Raw genomic sequence first — 25,474 nt, forward strand, 5'->3', positions numbered from 1 at the left:
TTTCAAAATGAAAACAAAATCATGACTTTGACAGACTAATTAAACTTGTAAATATCATAAACTCCATGTTTTCTAACATAAATATGAAGACATATCTCTATATATAATGCATGTATAAATATAGAAATGTATTCCACTGTGTCATTTCACAAATAACATTGTCTTATCTCAGCAAATATTTTTCTTAATCTGTCATATAGTGTATGTGTTTTATATATATACACATTTTTAAGCTTCAGATTTTATAAAACAAACACCAAGCATGTCTTGCAAATATAATGTCTGATTACAAACCTTACTTTTAAAATATTTTCATTGTGTCAAACATTCAGTCAAGATAAAAATAAACTTTTTACCTCTACAGATGGGAACAGGAAAATCCCATGAGGCTGTATTAACTGAATTGGCTATACAGGTGAGTTGAGGGTGGCCATCGAGGATATATCCAGTTACACAGCTGTAGCGGATCTTGTCCCCAACGTCAAACCTTGTACCATATAATACACCTTTGGGTGGAACTCCTGGGTTTCCACAAGAGCTACTCTGCAATTCTATAGAAGAGGGAAAAAGGGAGAGTTTACAGTTATTTTAAAATATATTTTAGTATTTTAGATTTATAAAATTATATGTATATACAAATGTCATTTTTCCTTTTCAGAAGCTTTACAGAAAAGTGGAAACATCTTCTATTTCAAATACACAAAAGGAGAAGTATAGGAAAGGAACTAAATTTTACCTAATAGGTGTTAGTTGTCATTCTTTATGTTAGAAAAATTTAGATATTTTACATTATTTAAGCTTTGTACCAATTTTTTAAAGTAGTATTACTCATATTTTACAGATAGTTAAAATAGATCAACACTATTTACATGTCTTCTTTGAAGTTACACTGTACTAACATGGTAATATGCAAATCAAGTTTTATTAATATGCTCCCCATTACTCTGATGTTTCTACTTAACCCCAAACCATGATTATTCATCTGAAAAATACACATTTGGGGTGGAATTGTTTTTTAACTTAAGAAAAATACAGTGCAGTAAAAAATGGACATATTTGAAGTTAGAATGCTTGGGCTAGAATTCAGGCTCTAATACTTGTGTAACCTTGAAAATATAATGAGAATTATAACAATAAGTACATATGGTTGTAAAGTTTTAATTAGATCAGTATGCAGAATAACTGGAAAATGACTAATATATTGGAATATTTCACCTGTTGCCTTGTTATTTTATTATTTACTGCTTAAAAGTATGTAATATATAAATATAAGAGATTTTTAAAGTAATATTCATTTCAAAGAAAAATACAATTTCACTGTAAGTGAGAAAAATAGAAAATATATAGAAATAGCAGAAGCTACAGAACTTAATGAATTTAGGGGAAAATTATATTTTCTTACATTATTTTCTAAATTTTCTATTATATTACCTTTACATTATATTACTTTTATACTACAAATAATAATAGAAATACAGTAAAGAATGAATATGAATGGGCTAAAAGGTATTCCACTTTGAGTAAAGTCTACAGTTCAGCTAATAGTATTATAAAAATGTTAATTTCCTAGTTTTGACAGTTATGCTATGGTTACATAGCAGTTAATATTAAGGGAAGCTGGATAAGAGTATGTATATAGGAACTCTGTACTGTTTTCACAATTTACCTAAAAGTCTGAAATTACTGCAAAATAAAAGCTAAAAAATAATTACAATGCAAAAATAAAGTATGTTTCCATTTTGCCTTGATATTCATCCTATTTAAGTTCCATGTGATATCATTTTATTTTAAAACAAATAATTATAAACTATTCTAATACTTAAAATATCAAGGACAATATTAAGTAAAAATATCAAATTTTTAAATGCTTTGTAAAATGTAGATGCAACTGTCCAAAACAGTGATCATTTACTGATACTTAGTGCAATATACAAAGCTGAAATTTTATATTCTTACCCATAATATGCTTCAAGTACTTTCAAGAGTGTTTAAGTGAACTCTTTTTTTGTTTAATTTTTCAATGACACTAAAAGGAAAAAAATCAATGATGAAGTTCAAATGAGGTCAGTCTGATCAATTAAAATTGTATTGAGGATTCCTAGAACTTGCACTACATGCATTAGAAATAAAGTATTTAGTTTTACCTTGAAACAATTATTTTAGATCCTCAAACTTAGGAAAGTAAAGAACTTAACTAATATTAATTAAGTGTCAATGATTTCTCTAAATAATAGGCCATTCCTTAAGCTTCCTTAGCATGAATGATGTATTATAAACCAATATTTGTAAAATATATGAAATAACAGTAATCAAGGTTAATGAGCTCTAATATTTCACTTTACTATTTCTCCAAGGTATATTCCACAGGTTCATTTTCAGCAATATTAAAACATGTTTATTGTCTGTAAACTTTGAGCAGTTCTTTACAAAATACTTTTGAAATGAACAGTTTATTTTGAAATAGTTAATTTTTTGGAAAATTCATTTGATTAATAGATGAGATGTTTGAGGCAAGAGATGGTGAGATTAGTAAGTTTAGATAAAATGAATAAGAATTCAATTTCTTGAATATAGTAATCAAAAAGAAAATACTTTTAATGAAACTACCACTTGTGGCCTTAGAATCAATCCACTCCTTTCCCTCTCACCCCATAAGAAATAATTAAGGTCAGGACTTCAATTATCATGAAATTATATACCTAGGGGGAAAAGCAGTTTCCAAATTATTTCACAGCAGACAGTTAAGTATAGGAATAAAAGGAAAGAAAGAAGAAAAGCTCTAAATAGTTGTTATACTCAGATTTAACTTTCATTTAAATGAACAAATGAACATAGCCCAGAAAAAAAGAATCTAAAGCAAAAATGGAAAATTTATGAAGTGAATCAGTGTATGGATAACAACACTGGTTGGAATTTTAATAGATTACCTAATCTATCCCTTGCCTTGTGGCTGACTTATTTCTAAACCAGAAGATAGGTAAGAAATCAGGCTGCTTCAAAATAAAACTCAAAGGAGATAATTCCAAAATATGTCTGTTTCTCATGCTCAGGAAATTCCTGTTTCATTTGCCCTGTTCTTTGACCTTCATAAATAATAACTACCCATCATCCTCTGTATACTGAATAACCCATGAAGACAGTTGCTAAGTGTTTCACATTCAGGTTTAATATATCCCAATTCTATAGCCATTGTTCATGAATTCTATTCTTCATCCTCTCCCAAACCTTTAATTCTGGACTTCTCTCTAAGCTGCCTATGTCCATTTTAAGATCAGAGCCAAGAAAAACATGTTATTAACTAGAAGAATTATATAACCCTATTTGATATAGCATCAAAAAATGCTATGTTCTGATTGAACATTCATCTTTTAGTCTTGATTTTTTAAAATAAATAGTGCTGCATATTTAAATTTTTAATTAAATTAGCTTTTTAATTTCTATAAGAGTTTTGGAACTAGCTAAGATAGACTAATTTTTAAACACTATTTCTACCAGCTATCAAGAGTTCGAATTTCAGGGGAAAATGAAGATACACATGGTAGGTCATGTTCAGTGATACAAATTATAAACTAATTGCTAATATACAAGGTATTTCAATAAGTAGTGATTTTGTTTATTATAAAATCATTCTTAAAGAAAATAGAGATTTAAGCAATAAAATGAAGAATGCTCACGCAATTTATCAAATGTATATGCAAGATAGCCACACTGTGCTTGTCACTTCAATATGCTTCTGAAGCAGATGATTAAATCTAAAAACAGAATTGCCAAACAGATTCAGCTATCTTTCTTCACCAAGAGATTACATTAATACATCAATCAAAAGGTTTAGATAATTAAATTAAAAATACAGCATTCCATAGTGCAAAGATTAAAATGGGACTGGAGTATGTTAGGGGAGAGTAATACAAAATTATTTTCATCATGCTGTTGATTGAGCATTGATCAAATTTTTTAATGCAAAGACTAATAAAGAAACTCCCTATGTACTGCAGCTTTATTTGAATTTACTCTTGGAATTATGCCACAAGATCATGTTTGTAAGACAAAACTAAAATACTTAGGGTGAGCAGTTTAGTGAATTGAAAGTATCAGTACTGGAAAATGAGTCTGAAGACTTTACACACAAAATATGTCTCTGAAAACGTCAGAGATTCTTTATGTAATTTCACTGCTGTATCCACACCAAATGGATTGAGTAAAATTAAAATTTATTTGTTTTTTTTTTTCCTGGAAAGATGTTTTCTTATTTGCCTTCTCAGAGATATTGAAGTTATCAATAAATAACATAAAAGTGATTTGGCAACATAAAGTGTAAAGATTGTTATACAGCAAAAATTACTTTAAGAGATCCAAGATGAACAAAAATCCAATTGTTATAGAGGTTAGAGTTCAGTGACATTTGTCTATATTAGTTAAAAGAAAACATAAGAATAAAATACTTTATAAGTAACACAATTAATTTATTCATCAGAAGTCCTTAAGAGTTACCATTAACATTGCTCTGTGACGTGTACCAGTTAAGGTAACACCACTTTACTTGCTTTCTACTAGTTTACAGTTTGAGAAAGGTAATAGCCTTAGTTGTTAAAATCAGTTCTGAGCCATACTCTGTTTTAAGCGTTCATTTTCCCACCTTACATCTCACAAAATACCCAACACCATATATGATTTCCCACATTGTACAAAAAGGGCAACTGAGACTCAGATTAAGTAACCTTCCCAAGGCCACCCAAATAATAAATATCAGACTTGTGGTTCAAGGCTATATGTCTCTAACATAAAAGTCTTAGATCATTTCACAATTGCATATTGTTGCCCATGAAAAGCAGATATTCATTCTACCAGTGTTTATTAGTAGCTATCATGGGCAATATTTTGAGGATATAGTTTTGCAAATAACAGACATATCCTTGTCTTCATAAAGTTTATAACTTGATGGTGACCAGGGAAATAAATGACTACAGAATACTAATTATAAAGTACTAAGAGGGATAAAGGAAACATATAAGCTAACATGAAAGTATATAATTGAGAAAACTTAATTAGTCCTAATTAAGAGGAAGTCTTGAACAAATTTTCTGATGAAGTAAGGTTTAGAAACAGGATAAAGACTTAGCTAGGGGGAAAAAAGGAGATTAGCAAGAATAGTCAAAATTTTTAAATATATGATTCAAAGTACTATAATACTTATTAGACTTGAAAATACAATGAAGACAGGTTTAATGGATGTGGTAGGGTAGAAACTAAATTAGAAAAAAAAAAAAAATTCCAAAAGGGTTGACCAAAAATAGGTTCATAGGTTCATGTAGTAAATACATATACTATGCATAGGTCATGAATAAAAAGGGAAACTATTCTGTCATTAATTTCTTTTTTTGAGAGAGAGAGATTAGTGTCTTTATAAGCTCTTCCGAAGGGAAAAAAATGAGAATAAATAATTGGAATCTATCCTAAATAAATAACTGAGCAGAGATTTTCATTATATGTATGATACATACTGTGTGTTTACTAATTTAATGCTAATTCAACTTAATATGAGTAACTATATTAAATAGGATCACCAAAATTAATTCTTAAAAGATAAGTAGCCAAAATAATATATGCATACTATTTGGATATGAGAATATCAACTTTACAGGGCTGTTGATATGATTACATAAAACAATATATACAAGTCACTTATATGCTGAGCCAGCACTCACTACAGGGCAAACATTATTGTTCAACATATTGCAACTTTATTATTATTATAATCAATTTTTCATTTGAGACATCTAAATTAGGTGTGATTAAGTTATGATCTACTAAAGGTAGGGTCCTGTCTTCACTTTGGCTGAAAAATGTTGCCTGTCATATCAGTAAACAGAGGATATTGCAGCCTACAAGACATCTGCCATTGCAGCTGCCCTGAACTGTGCAGCCTGAGGGAATTCAGGACAGAGAAAACAGGATACGGACCCTAGGTAGCTGAAGTGCGTATCAAAGGAATGATTTCAATAAGTCCAGGCTCCTGCATCTTCCTAATCCATAGAAAAGTGCTAAAATCATTCATTTGAGATGTCTTCTTTTTCTTTAATTAACAGTAATCTTTTGATGTCCCCACGACCTGTTTGTGTTTTTGTTTTCCTCAAGAACTCCTATAAATCCTGGATCCTTCCTTACCTCTTTGGAACAGTCCCTCAGAGCTATCTGAAAGGCTGTCCCAGGCTTAAGTCCTCAGTATGACTCCTGAATAAAACATAATCTCAACTTACAGGCTGTGTATTTTTTCTTCAGTCAATATTGTTAAATGTTAATTGTTCAAGGTGTAATCTCAACTCTTGGTAGAAGATCTGTATAAGCAAATCCACAAATTGTCACTGACTCTTTCATTCTTTCATCTATTGCTTGGTGTCATATATCAAGCACCATGCCAGGCACAGTGATTACAAAAAGGTATCTTTGATGCATTGCAGCCTAACAAAATCCCAGTAAGTTAAAGGAAAAAAAGTTTAAAATACAATTTGAATCCTGAGAGTATACATAAAGGATTATAAGAGAACTGAGTCATGTTTTCCCTGGAAAAATTCAGTAAAACTCTACTATTCGATTTAGAAAAAGAAGAATGATTTATACTAATAAACATATTAAAACAAACCTGACTCTAAAAAATACTTCCAATTTGTTAGGAGCACATGAATAACTGTGAAAGGCAAGATATTTAGCAAAATTTCAAAGAAAGCATGGCCTTGAAAATTTCAATGAAAATCAAATGAAAGAATAACGGATACCATGACTACAGAATTGCATAATTATTCAGTCAAATAGATGAAGCATGATCCTGCTGAGATCAATTAACAATGCTTTAAAACACTGTAAAATTATATCTACTAAGGGAAGTAAAATCAAGTTGTTTGTGCTTCTTACAGAAAATTAATCTCAGGGTTTTATTTCCCAGATGATTAAAAATAATTTAAGAAAGCATAACATCAAGATAAAACACCTAGTATCTCTCATCCTGAAACTTGAAAGCACTTAACTAATACATTTTTCAACTTTAGTGGTACAAAATGTTCTTTTATTACAGATACTGAACCATTTCATTCACATAGGATGTAGATGTATTTGAGAATTCATTTGGAGGCTTCAGTTTGAGGAAACATTTTGTGAATATTTTGAATCATTCACTTTACCATGTCCTCATGGACTTTTATTTCAGTATACATAATAGAATAAAATTTATTCTTTACATTTGTTTCCTTACTAGATTATGAGCATCTTGAAACAGGGGCTCTAATTCACATCTTTGTGTATCAGAAACTAAGCACATTGTGTGATATATTGTTTGATGTATGTTTGACAAGCAAATTCTAGGTTTCTGAGAGATGCACAGCCAGTTTTTGTTTGTTTTGTTTTGTTTTTCCACTAAGGCCAACTCTAGTGCCTCATGGACTTAGTGACCTATTAGAGCAGAAAATGGACAGTCAAAATAAATATCCCCATGTGGATAAAGGAAGAAAGGGGAATATTCCATAGTCATTGGAAATAAATATATCCCATTGGAAGACCCTGTTTCTGTTCTTGAGAGGGTGCTCCTTTGTCCTGTGTCTTCTTTTGCCCCCTGGCATTTCCTGTTGAACAGTTCTTCCTTGTCCAAATTCTCTGTGGCAAAATTTGAAGTAGGTGTAGGAGAGTAGACTGTCCTTGGGGTACACAACTCTTATATCCTACATCTGCTAATGCAGATTTGGTGCTTGAAAATTGCCTTAAGGATTGAACAACCAAAGAGTTTTGCAGATGATTTCTAGGGTTTATTTGGCTAAAACTCCCTCTAAAAACTTATTAAGAATCAGTTTACTTGCTTCCAGTTATTTTCATGTGCCAGTGAACATGCTCCACCCACTCCCAACCTGTTTTAACCATCTCTCTCATTCTCTTTTTAATTGAGACTACCTTGCATTGATCAGAAGCAATAAGCTTGTGCAAAAATGAAACATTCTTTAGCTGATTGTTGCTCTAGGGCTGCCCTTTATCTTTTGACTAAGAAATTTAATAGGAGACTCTGATAAGCCTTCTTATCCCTTGCTGTACAGAAGCAGTTGGCTTTTCCCACCTATAAATCACCAGAATTTTACACTCTATTTTCTTCAGACTCTGTTTTCTTTGATCTCTCCTTGAAAATTGGCCAATATGTGGCTGAGCTCTCATCTTTGTTGTAAACTCTTGTCAAAGCCAGCCAGGAACAGGTCACACACCTTGACAGTTTTTTTTTTTTTTTTTTAAACCTAATCCTTTTGAGCTTTTTGAGCTAAAGTTCTAGTAGTCTGTCTTCAAGATTATCATAAAAGTTACTTCACCACAGCTGCCATAATTTAGAAAAGGCACCAGCCTTCCAATTCATAATAGGTTTCCTCACTATCACTCCTGACCACAAAATAGTAACAGACATTTTAGGCTTTCATTTTAATCCACTACTTCTAGCACAAATATTTCATCAATGCCAGAAATAAAAAAAACATTTTTAAGCAAAAGGGACTTAATATAGTTTCTAGGAAGAAATTGTAGGGTGGATGTCTTAATACAGATCTAGCCCAATAAGAAGACTACTACTGTAGTAGAGAATAACCTTTGTTTTGTGGGAGATTTACAGGGACACCATGACCTGGCCCAAGGGGATGACCGCAAGAACGAAGACTGCCTGCAGCAAGAAGATTGCAACAATCAACCACACCCCCTCCCTTGTTTTTTTGTATAAAAAGGGCCTGTATTTTGACTAGAGCAGGATGGTTCTCCAAGACATTAGTTTGCCATCCTCTCGATCTGCCAGCATTCTGAATAAAGTCACTATTCCTTGCCCCAACACCTCATCTCCCGATTTATTGGCCTGTGTGTGGTGAGCAGAACGAGTTTGGACTCTCAGCAACACTATGTTGGTGTCACCACCGGAAGTAAGTTTACCTGGAATCATTGCCACCTCTCCACCAACCTCTGAACAGTAAGAGACTGGAAAAGAGTCACTTGCAATTACAACTCAAGGATCAAGAAGTGGTAGCAAGAGGCAACAAATATGACCACTGTATTTTATCCACAGGAAGCTGGAAAATGCTGGAAAGTGGCTGTAGTAAAATTGCAACTTTGATAATGAAATCAATAGCCAGAATCTGTAGGCCCATGCCTAAACTTCATGTTTTAGTCTCACACAGGCACATATAGTTGGTAGAATTTAATTCACATCTAGTGTAAGAGAGTTTTAGACATGTAGTTTTGCCCAGCAAGTCTCTAGCTGACCTGACAGCTGACCACAGACCCACAAATGAGCTCAGCCTAGTCTAACAGAGCTGAAAAGCTGCAGCCAAAGTTGCCAGCCAGCAGAATCATGAACTAAATAAATGATTGGTATTTTATGCCATCTATATATATGGTTTTGCTTGCTTTTTTAACATTTTCATATAGAAAAAGAGTGAAATGGAGATTGATAGGTTTATCTGATCATACTGCCCAATATTTAGGAATCTCCTCTTTACCTTATTTAAGTCATATAGGTTAATCCTTTCAAAACACCCTTATACAAGCCTTCCAAATCTGCTTACAGAAAAAATCCAATCTCCCACTTGATGATCAAGATCTTCCACAACCATACTCATTTATACTTCTTCTAAATCTCCCTATGCTTGTCTAGTCACATGTTCTATTTCAGTCAAAGTCACTGTCTCTCAATATGTCATATGTATTCTTGCTTCAAAGGTTTACTTTACACCATTATAAATATCTCCTATTTTTTCTCTGTCTATCCAAATGTTTCTATACTTTGAGATTTAAGCCAATTTCTACTTTCTTCATAAAGCTTTTCCAAACACTCTTGCCCATGGTGATCACCTTTGCTTTGGAACCAAAAGTTTTTATTTTCTATTATATACATTATCACTTACTCAAATGTCTTAAAACATTTAATTCTGCCATTTTTTATTTTCTTTTTCTTTTTAAATTCTACATTGTAATCTATCTCTTAATATGTAAATGCTGTCCATTCAAATACTTGTGACCATAATCAAAACAGGTATGTTTTTTGTGTACATAATTAAAACTGCAAACTCTTCAATTCAGACATACTGGGCTCTCAATATTTTTGATGGTTAAAGAATTAGTTTAATTCAAAGAAGAACTGGAAAGTTAGGAAACTGTGAGAAATCCAAATTATTTCAAATCTGTTTGGGATTTCAACTTCTTTGAGGAAAAAAATTTTGAAACTCATATTGATGAAAAGTAAAAGACAATAATCTTTGTTGGGGGTGGGATTGGTGGGGAAGAGGCAACTGGGGCCTTGATAGTTTCCTGGATGAAAAGAAGTACAATGAATCCTGACTATTTTACTCCTCCAGAGTAATGCTCAACCTTTCCCCTATAACAGGAATAGCTCTGAAAGGGTGGAAGAAAACAAAACAAATAAGAAGCTTGTTGCAGTTGATTTGCATTCCTGTAGTTGACTTTATCATTAGAAAAGGAAATATAGTGAAAAAGCTGCAGTAATGAAATCAAATAAACCTCTCTTTGAATCCTATCTTTGTCACTTACTAGGCCAATGAGGCTTTTAACACCAGTTTCTTCTTTAGTACCATGGGCATTACCAAAATTTATTTGGGTTACTAAAGCAAATTAATAGGAACTCACTATGATTTTAACTATGTTGTGAGTTTCTTGATATCACCACATTGATTTAATGGTCATTTGTTTCTTACTGAAAAGAGGGCTGTTTTTACATGAACACATTTTCCTCAGAAAATATGTACTTATGATGCTTGAGTTCACTGAACATGTCTGATTTAATTCCATTCAAAGCGCGTAACAATTACCAAAGGCAAAGGTTTCCCATCAATGCATTTACATTGTTATTCAATTCATTTATCTGCACTGAGATCTTAACATTTAGAATGTGTTTTACCTTTTTAAGCATTGATATCTATTAATCGTGCTAACTAGTTTTGTTACTAGTTATAGCTCAAGGTATACAATAGAAATTGCTTCACCAGAGCTATGAAAAACTAATTGAAACCAATTACGACAATTATCTCTGTTCAATTGTCTGCGCTAGACTCTTCATTCCATACTGTTAGACTGCAGACAATTTTTCCTAATGTGACCTATCCAATTGCATTTCAGGCTTTATTCAGTGAGCATGCATACTTCTGATTCAAATTAATAGGAGCTATGCATGGATTGAGTGAGGACTGGAGTTATTAGAATTATAATATGAATATAAGTGAGAATTAAGTATCATTGGACCTTATTTTAATTAAGTACCCAAACACTCTTAATCAAGCATATAATTAAATTTAAGAGGAAGTGCATTGTGTGCTAATTGCCATTGATTATTAATAATATGCTTATTTATGCATGCAAACTCTATAAAGGCATATATCTCCAAACTGTTTCTGAATGACAATAACTTACTTCTGCATAATGAAACTATTAATGAAATGGAGTCTCACAAAAAATGTCAGATGGGAAAATAGCTCAAATCTCAGAACTCTTCTTCCCAAACTTTTTGAAATATTAAAGCAAGTCACATGAACTCACACAGGAGAACATCAATAATTATATTTAACTTCTTTTCCCCAATAATTTTTTCTTATACAATATATGTGGGATATTTGATTAAAACATAAGGAATTCACATGTACTAAAAACATAATCTTTATTTTAGCTTTTAAAAAATGGCACTTTGTTCATTCTTTTATTTTGCCATTAGGTACATTTAGAAGTGACTTAAATGTAGGCTATAAATTCTTTTTCCATTTATTCATTCATTAATATTTTCTAATGGTCACTTGCTTATTAAGCACCTATTATATGCCATACATTGGCTGAGGCACTGGGGATACAGCAGCGAACAATATATACCTCCCTTCCCTCAGGGAGCTTGTGACCTAAACTTGTGAGCAGTAGTCGAGAGGGGATACAGATCACAAATAAGATAATATTTAGATATTATTAGGTAATATTAGATAATAAATGTTAAAGAAAAATACAAAGTAAAGAAGGGAAATAAGAAGTTTCATGGGACAGACAGAATTTCATTATATGTTAGGTCGGGAAGGTCTCACTGAGATGGTGACATTTGAGTTAAGATCTCACTAAAGGAGGCAAAGGAACTAGCCATAAGAATATTTTGGGGGGATACATTCCAGGAAAGTAAACTGCAAATACAAAGACCTTGAAGCACAGAATGTCTCAAGTATTCCTGGAATACTAAAAGTCCACTTTAGTCCAGTGGACTGACTGAGAGGGAGACTGGGAAAAAATGAGGTCAGAGATATAAAACAAGGTCAAATGGTGTATGACTTTGACTTTGAAGCCATTATAAGTCTATTTTCAAATAATTCATTTGATATCTACCTGTCTATTTTACATAACTATTGCCTGATTTTTGTTTTTTTAAGGCATATGAATTACCCTCTCACAATAGAAAAGAAATATTTATTCTCTTTCAGTACCCCAAACTATCCCTCTCCTAACATACTCTTTCCATAAAATTTTGGTTGAAACATTCAGTGTAAACATGATAACTATTGTAAATGCTATTCTTAGCATTCTTAGTAAAGCTATGCATTATACATAAACTTTTGTTATCTGCATAAGTTTCTAATTTCTATGAAGTTAATAATTTTGATTCTTTTTTATTTCATGTTGAATAAAAACACAACTTCAACTCTTTGACAATTGTCTGAGTCTCTTTCCAATATATTCAGATATATCAAGCATTCAATTTCAGCTAACTGAAGTTAAATTTTCAGAATTAGAATATTCTAATCTCTATATGAACAAGTTGATACCTATTTTATGTTTATATTACCAGGAATTATTCTATATATTTCATTAAACTATTTTCTTATTTGGATTCTCTCTTTCTTACATAAATGCCTCATACTGTGCCTCAAACTCCATGATAGTTTGGATAGGTAAAGAATTCTAGTAAGGAAACTATTTATATTAGATTTGGAGGGCAAGGCTCTGTGACAATCCTGATGTTTTGAAGACCAAAGATATTCTGAATGTTAATACTTTGAATTTGACCTTATTTTTCCATATTTCCTGTGCTAAAAATATATATACATAGATTCTTAAGAGTTTATAGGATTTTTGTTGTTATTTGACAAGGAAGAAATTATTTTGATTAGTTATTCTGGATATTTCTTGGGTCATTTTAATATGGAACCTCCTGTCTTCTGCTTTAGAAAAAAAAAATTATGGATGATTTTCTCCCCTTCATTTTATCCATGAGATTTTTAAGAATGACTGGTCCTTCTGGACTGCTCCTCTAATTACTACTGCTACTATTAATACTTAATCTCTTCTTTCTATTCCCTGTATCTGTCTTCTCCCCTTCCTTTCTGGAAGTTTTCCTCAAATTTGTCTTTAAACCCTTTTATTGACTTTTTTTTTTATTTTCTAAGAGTATTTTTTGTTCTTTTTCAATAACATCATGTTCATGTTTTATGTCTTTTAGGGAACATTCATATTTTTGTTAATTTAAATTTAAAATTTTCTTCTGCTCATATAGACCCTATTTCTTCAAAACTTTCATATTCTATTTGGTTTAACCTTAGATTCTATGCTAGAGAACTTCTTCAGAAGTTAGGTTATTTCTGTTTCTCTGCTAATATTCATAGGTAGTTAAGTAAAAAGCTGAATGGATGCTAGTGGTACTTGATACCTACAGAGACTTAACTATAGGGAATTTCTCTTGATTGTTTTGTTGAGAGATCCATTATGACACTATCTTTAAATATCTTCTATTGGATTCCTTACATTCTGCATAAAAGAGTCCTTAATCATTTACTCGGAGATTGTCAGCTATTGAACTAGCTGACAGCTTTCTGTGATTTAAGAGGTGAATGGTGTGTGTGTGTGTGTGTGTGTGTGTGTGTGAAGAAGGGCGTGTCAAAATGTTGAACTGACACATTAATCTACCAGATTTTTGTACTGTGCCTTTCTTTCCAATTGTATTTGAAACTCACCATCCAAAGACTCTTCTACCCTCTCCAGAAAATAAATTGTCAATATTCACTTGGGATAGGGAAAGAGAAGTTGCCTAGTTGCATATTTTTGGTTCTCTCAGTGCTTCTTAATTGAATTTTCAAATAATCTTCCTGTTTTAAGCATGACCTTCACTGTCTCTTTCAAAGGTTTCTGATGCCACCAATTCATGAGATCTTCTGGACATTCTGGCATATAAACTGGATTACTTCTTGGTTTTTCCCACTAGTGACTTAAGATTCAAACTTCTAGTGACTTCTAAGTCTGTCACCACTGGTTTATCTAATTACTAACTCTCAAATTTTGTTTTGTTTCAGTCCTCTTCCATTATCTATATTCTTGTGACTTTTTGTCGCTTAAAAATCTTTTTATGTTTTAGATGGGTTTCAGGAGAGAGTAATAATCAAAGTGTTTAATCTTTCATCTTCACACAAAACTCCATACCCAGAACTTATATATCAAATGGAAAATGATAAAAGAACTATAAAGTGGACATCACTTATTAAAAATAAGGTACACTAGGTTATAGGTGGATAAAAGCCCTGTATAGCCCTAAATCCAAGAGATCTATTTATAGTGAGATATTTTTTAAATGTTTATGTTTATGAATAAGGGTAAACATATTTATAAATGAATATATAGAGGTTCTTAAGTTATTAAATTAGCAAATCTGTTGGCTCTATCTGCATACAAATCTCATTATTCCAATTAACTTGAATGTATATACTGTTTCACCTTCTGAGTCTAGAAAAACAACATAAAAAAATCTTAAAATGGTAGAATAGAATGCCTGTTAATTTTCCTAAATATGAAAAAATATGAAATTTCATTGGATCAAGTACAAACTGTCTTTGAAAAAAAGATACACCAAGATAGTACATTATTTTAAACTTATCCATAACTGCACATGAGAGTGTTTAATATGATGAAACAGCAAAAGATACTACCATATGCACTTGAGTTATCACAGTCAAAAGTTAATAATACTATAATAATGCATAAAGGTACATGTTAAAATATTTAAAATTCTTTACTATATTTAACTAAATATAATTTTAACAATATAATATATTTCCAAAACTATGAGATCTATTATTTTTGTTCCAATTGTTTGTAAAGTATGTTGCTATACACAAAGTATATACTCAAAAATATGTGAATAAAGAAAGAAAAAGAAAACAATGGCAGGGGACTGATAAATAGATGGGGAAAAGAAGTTTTTTAGGTCAGTGAACTACTCTGTATGATAATATAATGATGGACATATGTCATTATACATTTGTCAAAACCCAAATAATGTATAACACCAAGAGTGAACTGTAATGTAAACTATGGACTTAAGGTAATAATGATATATCACTGTAGGTTCTTATACTATATTAGATACACCACTCTGGTGTGGTGGTTCTCGGACAGATGTTCAAGGAAATACAGGTTATAAACACTGTAAATCTCATTGTTTCCAATTAGTACTAGCATACCTACTAAGCTGTTCACTGTAATAAAATTCATACTGAGAGGAAACTTAGACTATGAAAAAAACTTGTCTTTCTAATCCTTTCAGTCCATTTATTAGAAAATCTCATCCTCTTGTAATTTTGAGGAAGAAATTTGAGTCCCTTTCTCACTCCATAGGAAACATCTAATTGTTGGCCTGCAGGATAGCTTTTGTCGCTTTTTCCCTTAAGCTATTTGTCTGTAAACTTTTTCTGTATTTTTTTTTTCCTACAAAGTAAACTCAGTGGGGAGGCTCTGGCCCTAAAGGGGAGCCCTTCCATTTTTCCATCTGTTCACTTTGTGGATAAGCAGGTATGTTTGTGAGGAGCTAAAATTGTTAAGGCCAAATCTAATTCCTGGACTCACTGTAGCTTCCTCTCCAGCTTTAGTATAATAAAGCTAATATTTTGATCCATATGTGACTATAAGCAGATAGGGTAGGGAGGTCCCTGGAGACAGAGAATCAGGCATGGCTTTCTTGACATAAGAGAAAACATTTTTGGCCTAAGTCATTTTGTGGTCTAAGCCTTGCCAGGATGCTTGTCCTTGAACAGGTCCCAGTAATTAATGACCTTAAGGGAATAAAAGATTGCAGAAACAAAGGACTGTTATCAGGCAATGGAAGTACAACAGCAAAGGTAATATATCAGTTAGAAAGACTCCCAGTTCTGTTTCAATAGTAAAAATTAGCCTGAAGTGCTCAACCACCAGATCAACTGGAATCTAAGGGATGATATTGACATTTTCTGACCCTCATAACTTCAGTCAACTAAAGCTTGGACTCTGTCAATCTTTGCCCCAATTCTATGCTGAATTCTCCTCTACTTAAGCCCCTTCATGAATATGCATGTGCCCTTAGCTTAAAAATTCCCCAACTTTTTTCTTCTGGGAGACACTGCTTTAGAAAAGATTCCCAGTGTTCTCCTTACTTGCTGCAAGTAATAAATCCTTCTTTCTCCTGATCTTTTGGCTTGATATCCACTAAGAGGAGAACCCAGTTTTGGGGTAACATGACTTCTATTACTACATTCTAAGTGGTTCAGAACACAGAAAGAAGAAGTGAGAAAACAGCCATTCTCTTAACTCCAACACATGTATTTCTTATTTCTTTACTTCTACAAATTATTAATATTTTCTCCATTTATTATTCAGTTGTTGAATTTCTGTGTGCCCAACATAGCATTATGCCTTTCCAAAACTGTTCTCCATTCTGTAGACTCTCTAGTAGAGAATACTCTATTGAATATTTAGTTATGATATTAGGTGACAGTAGGGGCATATGCAATGGATCATGGAAACAAAGAAAAAGAGAGGAAAAAACAATTTTATCTGGAAAACCCAGAGAAAAAATGTATTTGAACAGGCACTTAAATTATGCATAAAAGCTGGGTAAAGATGGTGAAGATGGGATAAAAGGCATTCCCAAGAGGGAACTTCGGCAAAACCAGAAAGCATGAATAGATAAGACTTGGTTGGGCAAGATAAGCAGACTAAACAGAATTTAGAACATACACATAGAAAAAATAGATGCAAAGAGAGAAATACTGGGACCAGACTATAAACATTGTTGATTAAATTTTAGCTTACAATGATTGGGGCACATTGAAAGCTTCCACAAAAGTTAAAAGGCATGACCAGGACTATATTTTTAAAATATAACTATGGCAACAGAATCAAAGCTAAGCTGAAATAGAGAACAAAAGAATACTAAAGACAATGGAATCAGCTGAGAAGTTTACTCAATAGAGAAAAGAAGGTCTTATACCAATGGTAAACTAATTTCCTATTAGTCAGTTAAAGTTGCTCCCATGCTCAGGAATCTTTTCTTTGTGTTTGTGTATGTGTGTGTGTGTGTGTGTGTGTGTGTGTGTGTGTGTGTGTGTATGTATACATACGTTTTTTATTGAAGGATAATCAATTTACAATGTTGTGTCAATTTCTGGTGTATAGCACAATGCTTCAGTCATACTTGAACATACATGTATTTGTTTTCATATTCTTTTTCACCATAAGTTACTATAAGATATTGAATATAGTTCCCTGTGCTTTACAGTATGAATTTGTTGCTTATCTATTTTATATATGTTAGTTAGGAATCTTTTCTTAATACCATTGCAGAAAGCCTCACATCTTCCTGGCACTAATGACATCCACAATTTAAGCTCACTACTCATATATATAAAATCATTGCCTATTCTACTTACTTGTTTAACAGTTCTCCTAAAACTTACAGTAAAGCGATTTAAAGAAGACCTGAAATCTAGCTCAGGTCTTGCTGAAACTGGGCAGGGCCCTGTGGGGCCCTCCCGCATACAGATCCCTTCCAAGACCCTGCTTCTTCTTTGTAGGAAATAGGCTTCATTCATCCTTGACCTTCCCTGAGTTCCAAAGGGCAGATTCAAACAGTTGTTAATCAGAAAAGGGAGGGAATGCAGAAACAAAAGAGGATCAGTCAAGAAACAATAGCGCAGCATATGGCAGGGTCACATATTTCTCCTCAAGGAAAATATACAAACAATACCTCTGAGTTCTTCTACAGGAACTAATGCCCCAACTCATGTGGAAGATGATAACTTTAGGTTGAGCACAAAGATTGCTAGAACACTGCCCTGTTACCTCACCATCAACCAATCAGAAGAAATCTATACACAGTGGAAGATAAGGAAGAATCTGACCCCTCCCCAAATGATTTTCCCTTTAAAAACTTCCATGTGTGAATGAAAAATACTGCAAACCACATCAGTAAACAAAGAATGCTGAAGCCATCAAGTCATCAGCTGCCACTGCCACCCCCCAGTGAAGACAACCCTGCAGCCCAGCCTCTGCAGCCACTCACAATGGTGCACACTGAGGGGCTACAATAATAAAGGACAAGATACTGGCCCTAGATAGCCAGATGCTTGTCAAAGGAATGAATTCAATGAGCCCAAACGTTTGCTTCCTCCCATACATAGAAAAGCCCATTCTAACTTGAGATGCCTGGTTTTCTTTAGATAACAAGTAATCTTTTATTGTTTCAACTACCTGGTCTTTGTTGTAAAGCTCCTATATATCCTAGCTCCTACCCTACCTCAGAGCGATCTGAGAGGCTGTCATCCAGGCTCAAGTCCTCCCGCCAAGTAAAACATAACTCTCAACTTTTAGGCTGCGCATTTATTTCAGTCAACATATGGTGGAGCAGAATTTCCCAAACTGATTTTTGGACACAAGTGTCCCTTCTCCCCAGGTTGTTGGCCTCCTGAATAAAGCAACATTTTCTTTCCAACTAACACTTGTCTTTCGATTATTGGCTTTCGAAGGAGCAACCAATCCTGAGTTTGGTAACACTGCCACTCTGACCTCAGATAAGTATTTTAACCCTTCTGTGGGACAATTTCTTTTATTTATAAATTCCATAAGAACATGAACCATTTCTATATTGTCCATTATTACAGTTCAGCCCAGAGTTTAGAACACAGTAAGCGCTCAATAAACACACTGATTAAATGGAGTGATAACATTTATGTTATATACCAGACAGAGGTCCTGTGAGGATCAAATCAAATAATGCAAGGAATAAGCATTCATAAATAGTTTAGCCATGTTAAATATATCAGTTTGATATTACTTGGTTAGATATATATGATCTGCTTACAAAAATAATGCATACTTATGAGACAGGATGGAAGGGGGCAGGGCACAGGCATTCAAGGAATGACAGTAATTAACACCAAAATGGTGGAAGATCCAACTCCCAGTTGGCCTTGAGGATTAAGATGGCAGGAGGTTTGACTTCTAGTAGAACTTGAGCTTCATTATATGCTCATTGTAACATATAAGCATGATAAATAACATGCCTGCAGGTGCCAAGACAGTCCCAAGGCTAACTGCAAAAGGCCAAAATGTGGGTGGTGGCCTAATTCCTGGGAATCCCAGCCCCTTCCCCAGGGTAGATGGAATGTCCCCATCCATAGGCATGTGAAGCTACCAAGCCCAGAAAAACTGGCAACACTGAGCCTGGCCACCCTTTTTCTACTCTATCCTCTTCAGAGGCAGCCTGCACTCTGTCTATGGAGTGTATATCTATTTTTACTTTAATCTAAGCACCCAACTCCCAGACCTCTTTCCTTGCCTTTCTCTTGCCTTACACTCTATGCATTATATATCTCTCCAATAAATCTACCTTTACTCAAATGTGCCTCGCTCTTGAATTCTTTCCTGTGCAAAGCCAAAGACCCACAGTTGGCGGGACATGTCCCAGGATCTCAGCTGAGACCTGGGACATGGCCCTCCTCATGCCCCACATCCATTTTTCCTGCATCGCTTACTATAGAAAAACTTTATAATAAATCACACAAAAAGTAACAATAGGTATTATGATGCTATGCAGAAATAATGAGCAAGATGAACTTATATCCAGGCTTTATTTACGATATACACGTTATAAAAAAAAGACCATGTGGCACAGAATATTTTATAATCTATTTTTCTATCAATAATAGATTGTAAAAATCATGCATATCATTAAACATGTTTACAACATAGCCTTAATAGTTGTAAATTATTATATTCATATTCAGTAATTTATTATCTGATTTATCAACATCATTTCTGTTCCTTGTGGAAAGCATTAAGTGTAAAGATTGTTTTTATATAAAAATCAATTCACTGAACAAAACACCTTAGGTAGACTCAGCACTGGTGTCACATACCTTTATACCTTACAGAATCTTAGTAAATATAGTTGTTCCTAATATGTAAAGGATAGTTTAAATGAATAAATTAATGCTCCAGTAATCAATACATAAATACTTATTATTATATATCTAAAAAGATCAACACACCCTGTGATACATTATTGTGTACCGGTTACCATGTAGATTTGGAGTTGAGACCAACATGGATTCCCCTTCTAGGTCTGCCATGTATTAGGTGAGTAACCTTGAGCAAGTCACAATCTCCATGAGCCCCAATATTCTTATATGCAAACTATATAATAATAATCACTAAACATGGTTGTTATGAGGATTGTATGGTATTGTGCTGATAAAATGCTTCGCACATTGCCTGACACATGATTATCACTAAGCATGAGCTATTGTTACTTATTATCACAATTACTCTGTACATATGCCATCATCCTGTTAAATCATAATACTCTCAAGTGAGATTTCTAGAGTTGTCTCCATCTCTTGCATCTCTCTAAAATAAATTTTATATGATCATATGTAAATCAAGTCATTTCTGGTCAAATTTTACAAAGGAACAAACTCATTATTTCAATAGGTTTAAAAAACACTTGAAATTTATTTTGCAGGGATTTGAGTTTTTACATTTATAAGTGGAAAAACAATAAAAATAGGTTTATTTCTGTATTTTCAATAGCTACCATGACTATTCTGAGCCAATATAAAAAAAATCTAAATTTAAAACATTTTATCATAATAAAGCACACATTTTTATTATTCAAACTGAATTTTACCCTTTAAAAACAATACAAAGTCCATTCCAGAATTAGTTTTAATTTCCTAATAGAAGGAAAGATTATATCAAAATAGCTTTTGCAATGCTTCACTGTAACAAAAGGAAAATAAAATATTTATCTTGGGGAATATGTTGAACTTTTTACTATATAATTCACATACAAAATTGATAGAAAGGTCCCTGACCAATATTTAAAACATCCCTTCCTTTCCTTCCACTTCATACACTAATACAGGACATATTTTTTTTTCATAAATAAAGCACATTACTACATCTTAACTGAGTATTAAGCACCTTTGAGGGACAAACTAGATAACTGTTTCAATTGTTTTGCAATATTTGTTATTACTACTTAATCATTACTCCCTTATAGAACCTGAGGAAATGTAACCAAAGTAGCCTTACTGAGGCTCTCTGCTGACCATTTCAGAAACTGCAGCATATTCCCTGATTCTGTACTTAACCTAGTTAATATCTTGTTTTCATTTGGAAAATATATCGGATTATCAAAATACCCACAATCATCAAACAGAGCCAATATTAAAGATACTATAATCTGAAATTGCTTAGCTCTAAAGAGGGAAATCAACCATTTAATTTTGACTGCAATAAATTGTTTCCTTCTAATTTTCAAATTCCAATAGATGTTCAGTATTAATTATGATTCTTATGCTAATCAGAAATAAATGTACTTTTGTAATGATATCACTAATATTGTGTATTTCTAATATGCAAAGGTGATCTGGGTGGGATAACTTTTTAAACTATAGTCAGGTATTAACAACTTAATTCTCTTTAGTAATCTCAAGTTAAAAACTGCTATATCATTTTTTACTGTGATATATTTTAGGTTAGATTCCCTAACGCAAAATATGCGTATTCCTACTCTGTTGGAACAGAAGGTATTTTGACTCCCCTATTTTCAGAGAGAGTAAACAGAGGCTCAGAGACATTAAGCAGCCCACCCAAAGTCACACACTTAATAAGCAGTGGATATAAATTTTGATCTTAGGTAAATGATTTTTTCCATTGCACTATGTTGCATCTCATCACCTTGGAAATTATAATTTCCATCACATTATGAAGCTCTGAGAAAATGGAACACATAATAAAATGACTTACTAAAGGTTAAAAAATGGAAAGAAATACTTGGAGCTGAAAATGCTGCTTCCTATTGCAGAAACTGCTCTCTCAGGTCAAGTGTCCTGGTTATTAGAACATGAGAAATAAGAACAGTGCTTGTTTATATGTTGACAAATTTCACAGTTACCTCCAACCCAAATCTCTTCTCTGTGCTTCTGATTTATACACCCAACTACTTATTTAACATCTCCATTTAGATGCCTCATGAGCATCTCAGGTTTAATATGTCCAAAATGGATTTCATGCCTTTTCTTCAGACTGCCATCTTCAGTAACAATCACCATCATCTTCCCAGTTGTTAAGAAGAGAAAATTAGGAGTTTGTCCTTATATCTCTGACTCCCCTCATTCCCTTTCTTCAGTTCATCTACAAGTTCTACCATATTTGCTCTCCAAATATCTGCTCACTTCTTTCCATCTCAACTGCTACCATTTTATTTCAAACCACCAAAATCTCTCACCTGTCTGCTGTGATATGCTCCTACTTGTCCTTCCTATTTCCATTCTTGCCTCCCTGCAATCCATTTGTATACACAGCTCTTAAGAGTAATCAGCTTAAAAGATAAATCAGAGCATGGCATTCCAATTTAAACCTTTTAATGACTCTCATTTCATTTATAATACCACCCTTGGCCTAAAATGCCTATGTGCTCTAGAACACACTGCACTGCAGCTAAACAAGCCTCCTTTCAGTTCCTTTGAAACAAAGCAAACCCATCCCCATATTTACTCCCTCCTTCCAGTCTCACCTTAATTGTCACTGACTCAAAGAGGGCTTTTTTTTTTTTTTAATCCCCAGTCTTTAGCATCATTTATGCAAAAATAATTACTGAACTTGGTTTACTTCTTTATTATTTAGGGAGCATCTAAAATCTCTTCAAGGTAGAGGCTATAATTATTTTGTTCATTAGTGGTTCCCAGTATATTGTGCAATTCTTCACATAGATAATGCTAAGTGCTAGTTGAATTAATTAATTAGGTTAGGGTAGAAAGTTAAAAGGAGGAAATTAACATTAAAGTTTTTAGGAGTTTCAGGTTGAAGGAAGTCTTCCAAAGCATTTTTATTTCTTTCAGAACTCTTTCTATAGACAGTTTCATATTAAATCATTCTGTATTATCTTAAAGTAGATGGCACTACATGGGGCTTACTTACAGATTCAAATAATTCCCTATGGTCATAGCTCTGAAGAAGGATTCTGGGCTACTTATAAATGTCCTTCTTATTTCAAAGCTGAGTTTTGCACTTCTTTATTTTCTGGCATCATTTCAAGAACGTAGTGATGTTCATTGAGAATACAGTCACTTGCATTTTATAACAGTTGTCTTCCTGTATCAAACAATTTCAAAATCCACCTGTAGCTCACCATCAAAGGTTAATTGAAAGTGGAAACATCAAATCTCAAAATTACGATCTGAGTTCTCCTTAATCGATATCTCTACTCTTAGGTATCCCAGAATGATCCAAATAAACGTTAACTAGATCTTGAGCTAAAAAATAAATTGTTTGATAGCTTGCTTTATTTTTTGCTTGTTTGATAAGAATACTTTATCAAATGGCCTGTTTTAGTTTTTGATTATTAGATAAGAAAACTTTGTTACCAAGGAATGCATCATTAAAAAAAAAAAAACAACTTGTGCATTCCTCACACAAGTTTTTGGATATATCTGTATTTAATTTAATCTGTAAGTGTTGAAAATGAAGTTTCATCAGAATTATAAAATGTCATAATGTTTCAAGGTGGCCCTTGCCTTTCAACTTTGGTTATTACTACAATCTCAGCTTTATGCAAAGAGACAACATGCGACTTTTTGAAATAAAAATTGTATGTTTTTAAAAAGCTTTACAGAAGGATGATTCATTTTTATTATATTCCATGTAAATCAAGTCATTGCATGATTAGTTCATTTTACAAATGCACTTAATAAATTGTATACAAGAAAGGGGAAAAGTTAAATATACAAATTTTTATGTACTCTTCCCCAGGTGAGTGGGACTGTTTCTGTTTTATAAATGAAATGTCAACATAGATTTCGTGGTATTACACACCTTACAGCTATAGTCCAAACTGCTACAACTAATGTGCCACATTTTGCTGCTAAAACAGAGCCACAAAGCTGGAGAAAAGTAAAGTAAAGCAAAAACAATGCTCTATTGATGGTACTTCCACGAAATTGTAAATTTACTGGAATCATGCCAAATTGTAACATTTGACATCATATCCATTCTGTTGCTATAAACCAGGGCTAGTATAAAGCAACTTTTCACTGCATAATGGCTGCTGTTTTTGCTTAAAATTAATTGCACATGTGTTTAATTATATAGCAGCTCTTGAAAGTGATTATATAAAATGTTATTTCATCTTGGTCTTGCTCAGCTCTCTCAAATTATAGTTCTGTAACTCTGAGAGCAACAATGAATTTTAATAAAGGGCAGGGTTTGCAAATTACTGTTGCGGGTTGCTGCCAGTGACTGAAAAGCCTCTTTTAGAAACTGAATGAAGTTCTATTGTTTCTGTTCACTTTCAAGTGAGAAGGGATTAAAACTACTAAACTACACCACCAGAGGGCACTCTGATGATGACCAGAAGATACTCCTCTTGAGAGTCCACCACCTCTGAACAACCTATGTCATTAGATTGCTCTTAAAGACCTTCTTTGATGTAGCCATTCATTCAGAAAAAAATTTCCATCTCTAAAACTTCAAAAGTGATATTACAAGTAATCCTCAAAGAACAATGAGCATACTTGGAAAGCACTTAAGTCAAGGTTGCTTGGTTTTTCCATCATTCTCAGAACCTGCTGTGATTCAAGCATACTTCTACATAGACTGATTTAGACTGATTTATCTTTGGTTCAAGCTGCCAAATCTAGTTGTATTTAATTTGGAAGCAACATGAGACAGTATGATGATTCAGCAACCTACTTATAGATGTAGACTTTATACTAAAAAGTAATATATAGAGGTTGAATATGTAGGGTTTCACGCTCTTGTAACTTATCACCTCCTCTCCCTCTATTCTCTTAATATAGGTACATACCTATTTTTGGTTAAATCAATGATGGGTATTTATATGACTAGGCTCATGGGAATATTATTCACTGAAGATTCAATTAGCAAATTATATTTCCATTCTTGAGTAAATATTTGTCCCTCCCTCCCACTTTTTAATCATCTAATTTTTCACTAACATAGTTTTCTTATCCTTTTTTTGTTTGTTTTATATGCTCTGCTATTTCTGCCATGGACAAGTAGATGTTTTAGATTTATGTTTTTTTCTTTCTAGAAATATTCTTTCCAAATTTTTAAATTCTTCTTCAAACTCTTCCAGACTACCTTACAATCTACTGTGTTTATA

At 33.0% G+C, this 25,474-nt stretch overlaps 1 protein-coding gene across 3 annotated transcripts in view; it reads right to left on the bottom strand.

Moving 5' to 3' along the window:
• CSMD3 (CUB and Sushi multiple domains 3) overlaps positions 1–25,474 on the bottom strand; it is a 1,011,591-nt gene that overhangs the window by 771,848 nt on the left and 214,269 nt on the right. For all 3 annotated transcript variants that reach the window (XM_074352931.1, XM_074352929.1, XM_074352930.1), the window contains exon 4: positions 357–551. In XM_074352931.1, the coding sequence (XP_074209032.1) occupies positions 357–551 (195 nt within the window). The remainder of the gene's footprint in view (positions 1–356; positions 552–25,474) is intronic.

This window comes from Camelus bactrianus, chromosome 25 (genome assembly GCF_048773025.1).
Source record: "Camelus bactrianus isolate YW-2024 breed Bactrian camel chromosome 25, ASM4877302v1, whole genome shotgun sequence".
NCBI classification, from domain to species: Eukaryota; Metazoa; Chordata; class Mammalia; order Artiodactyla; family Camelidae; genus Camelus; species Camelus bactrianus.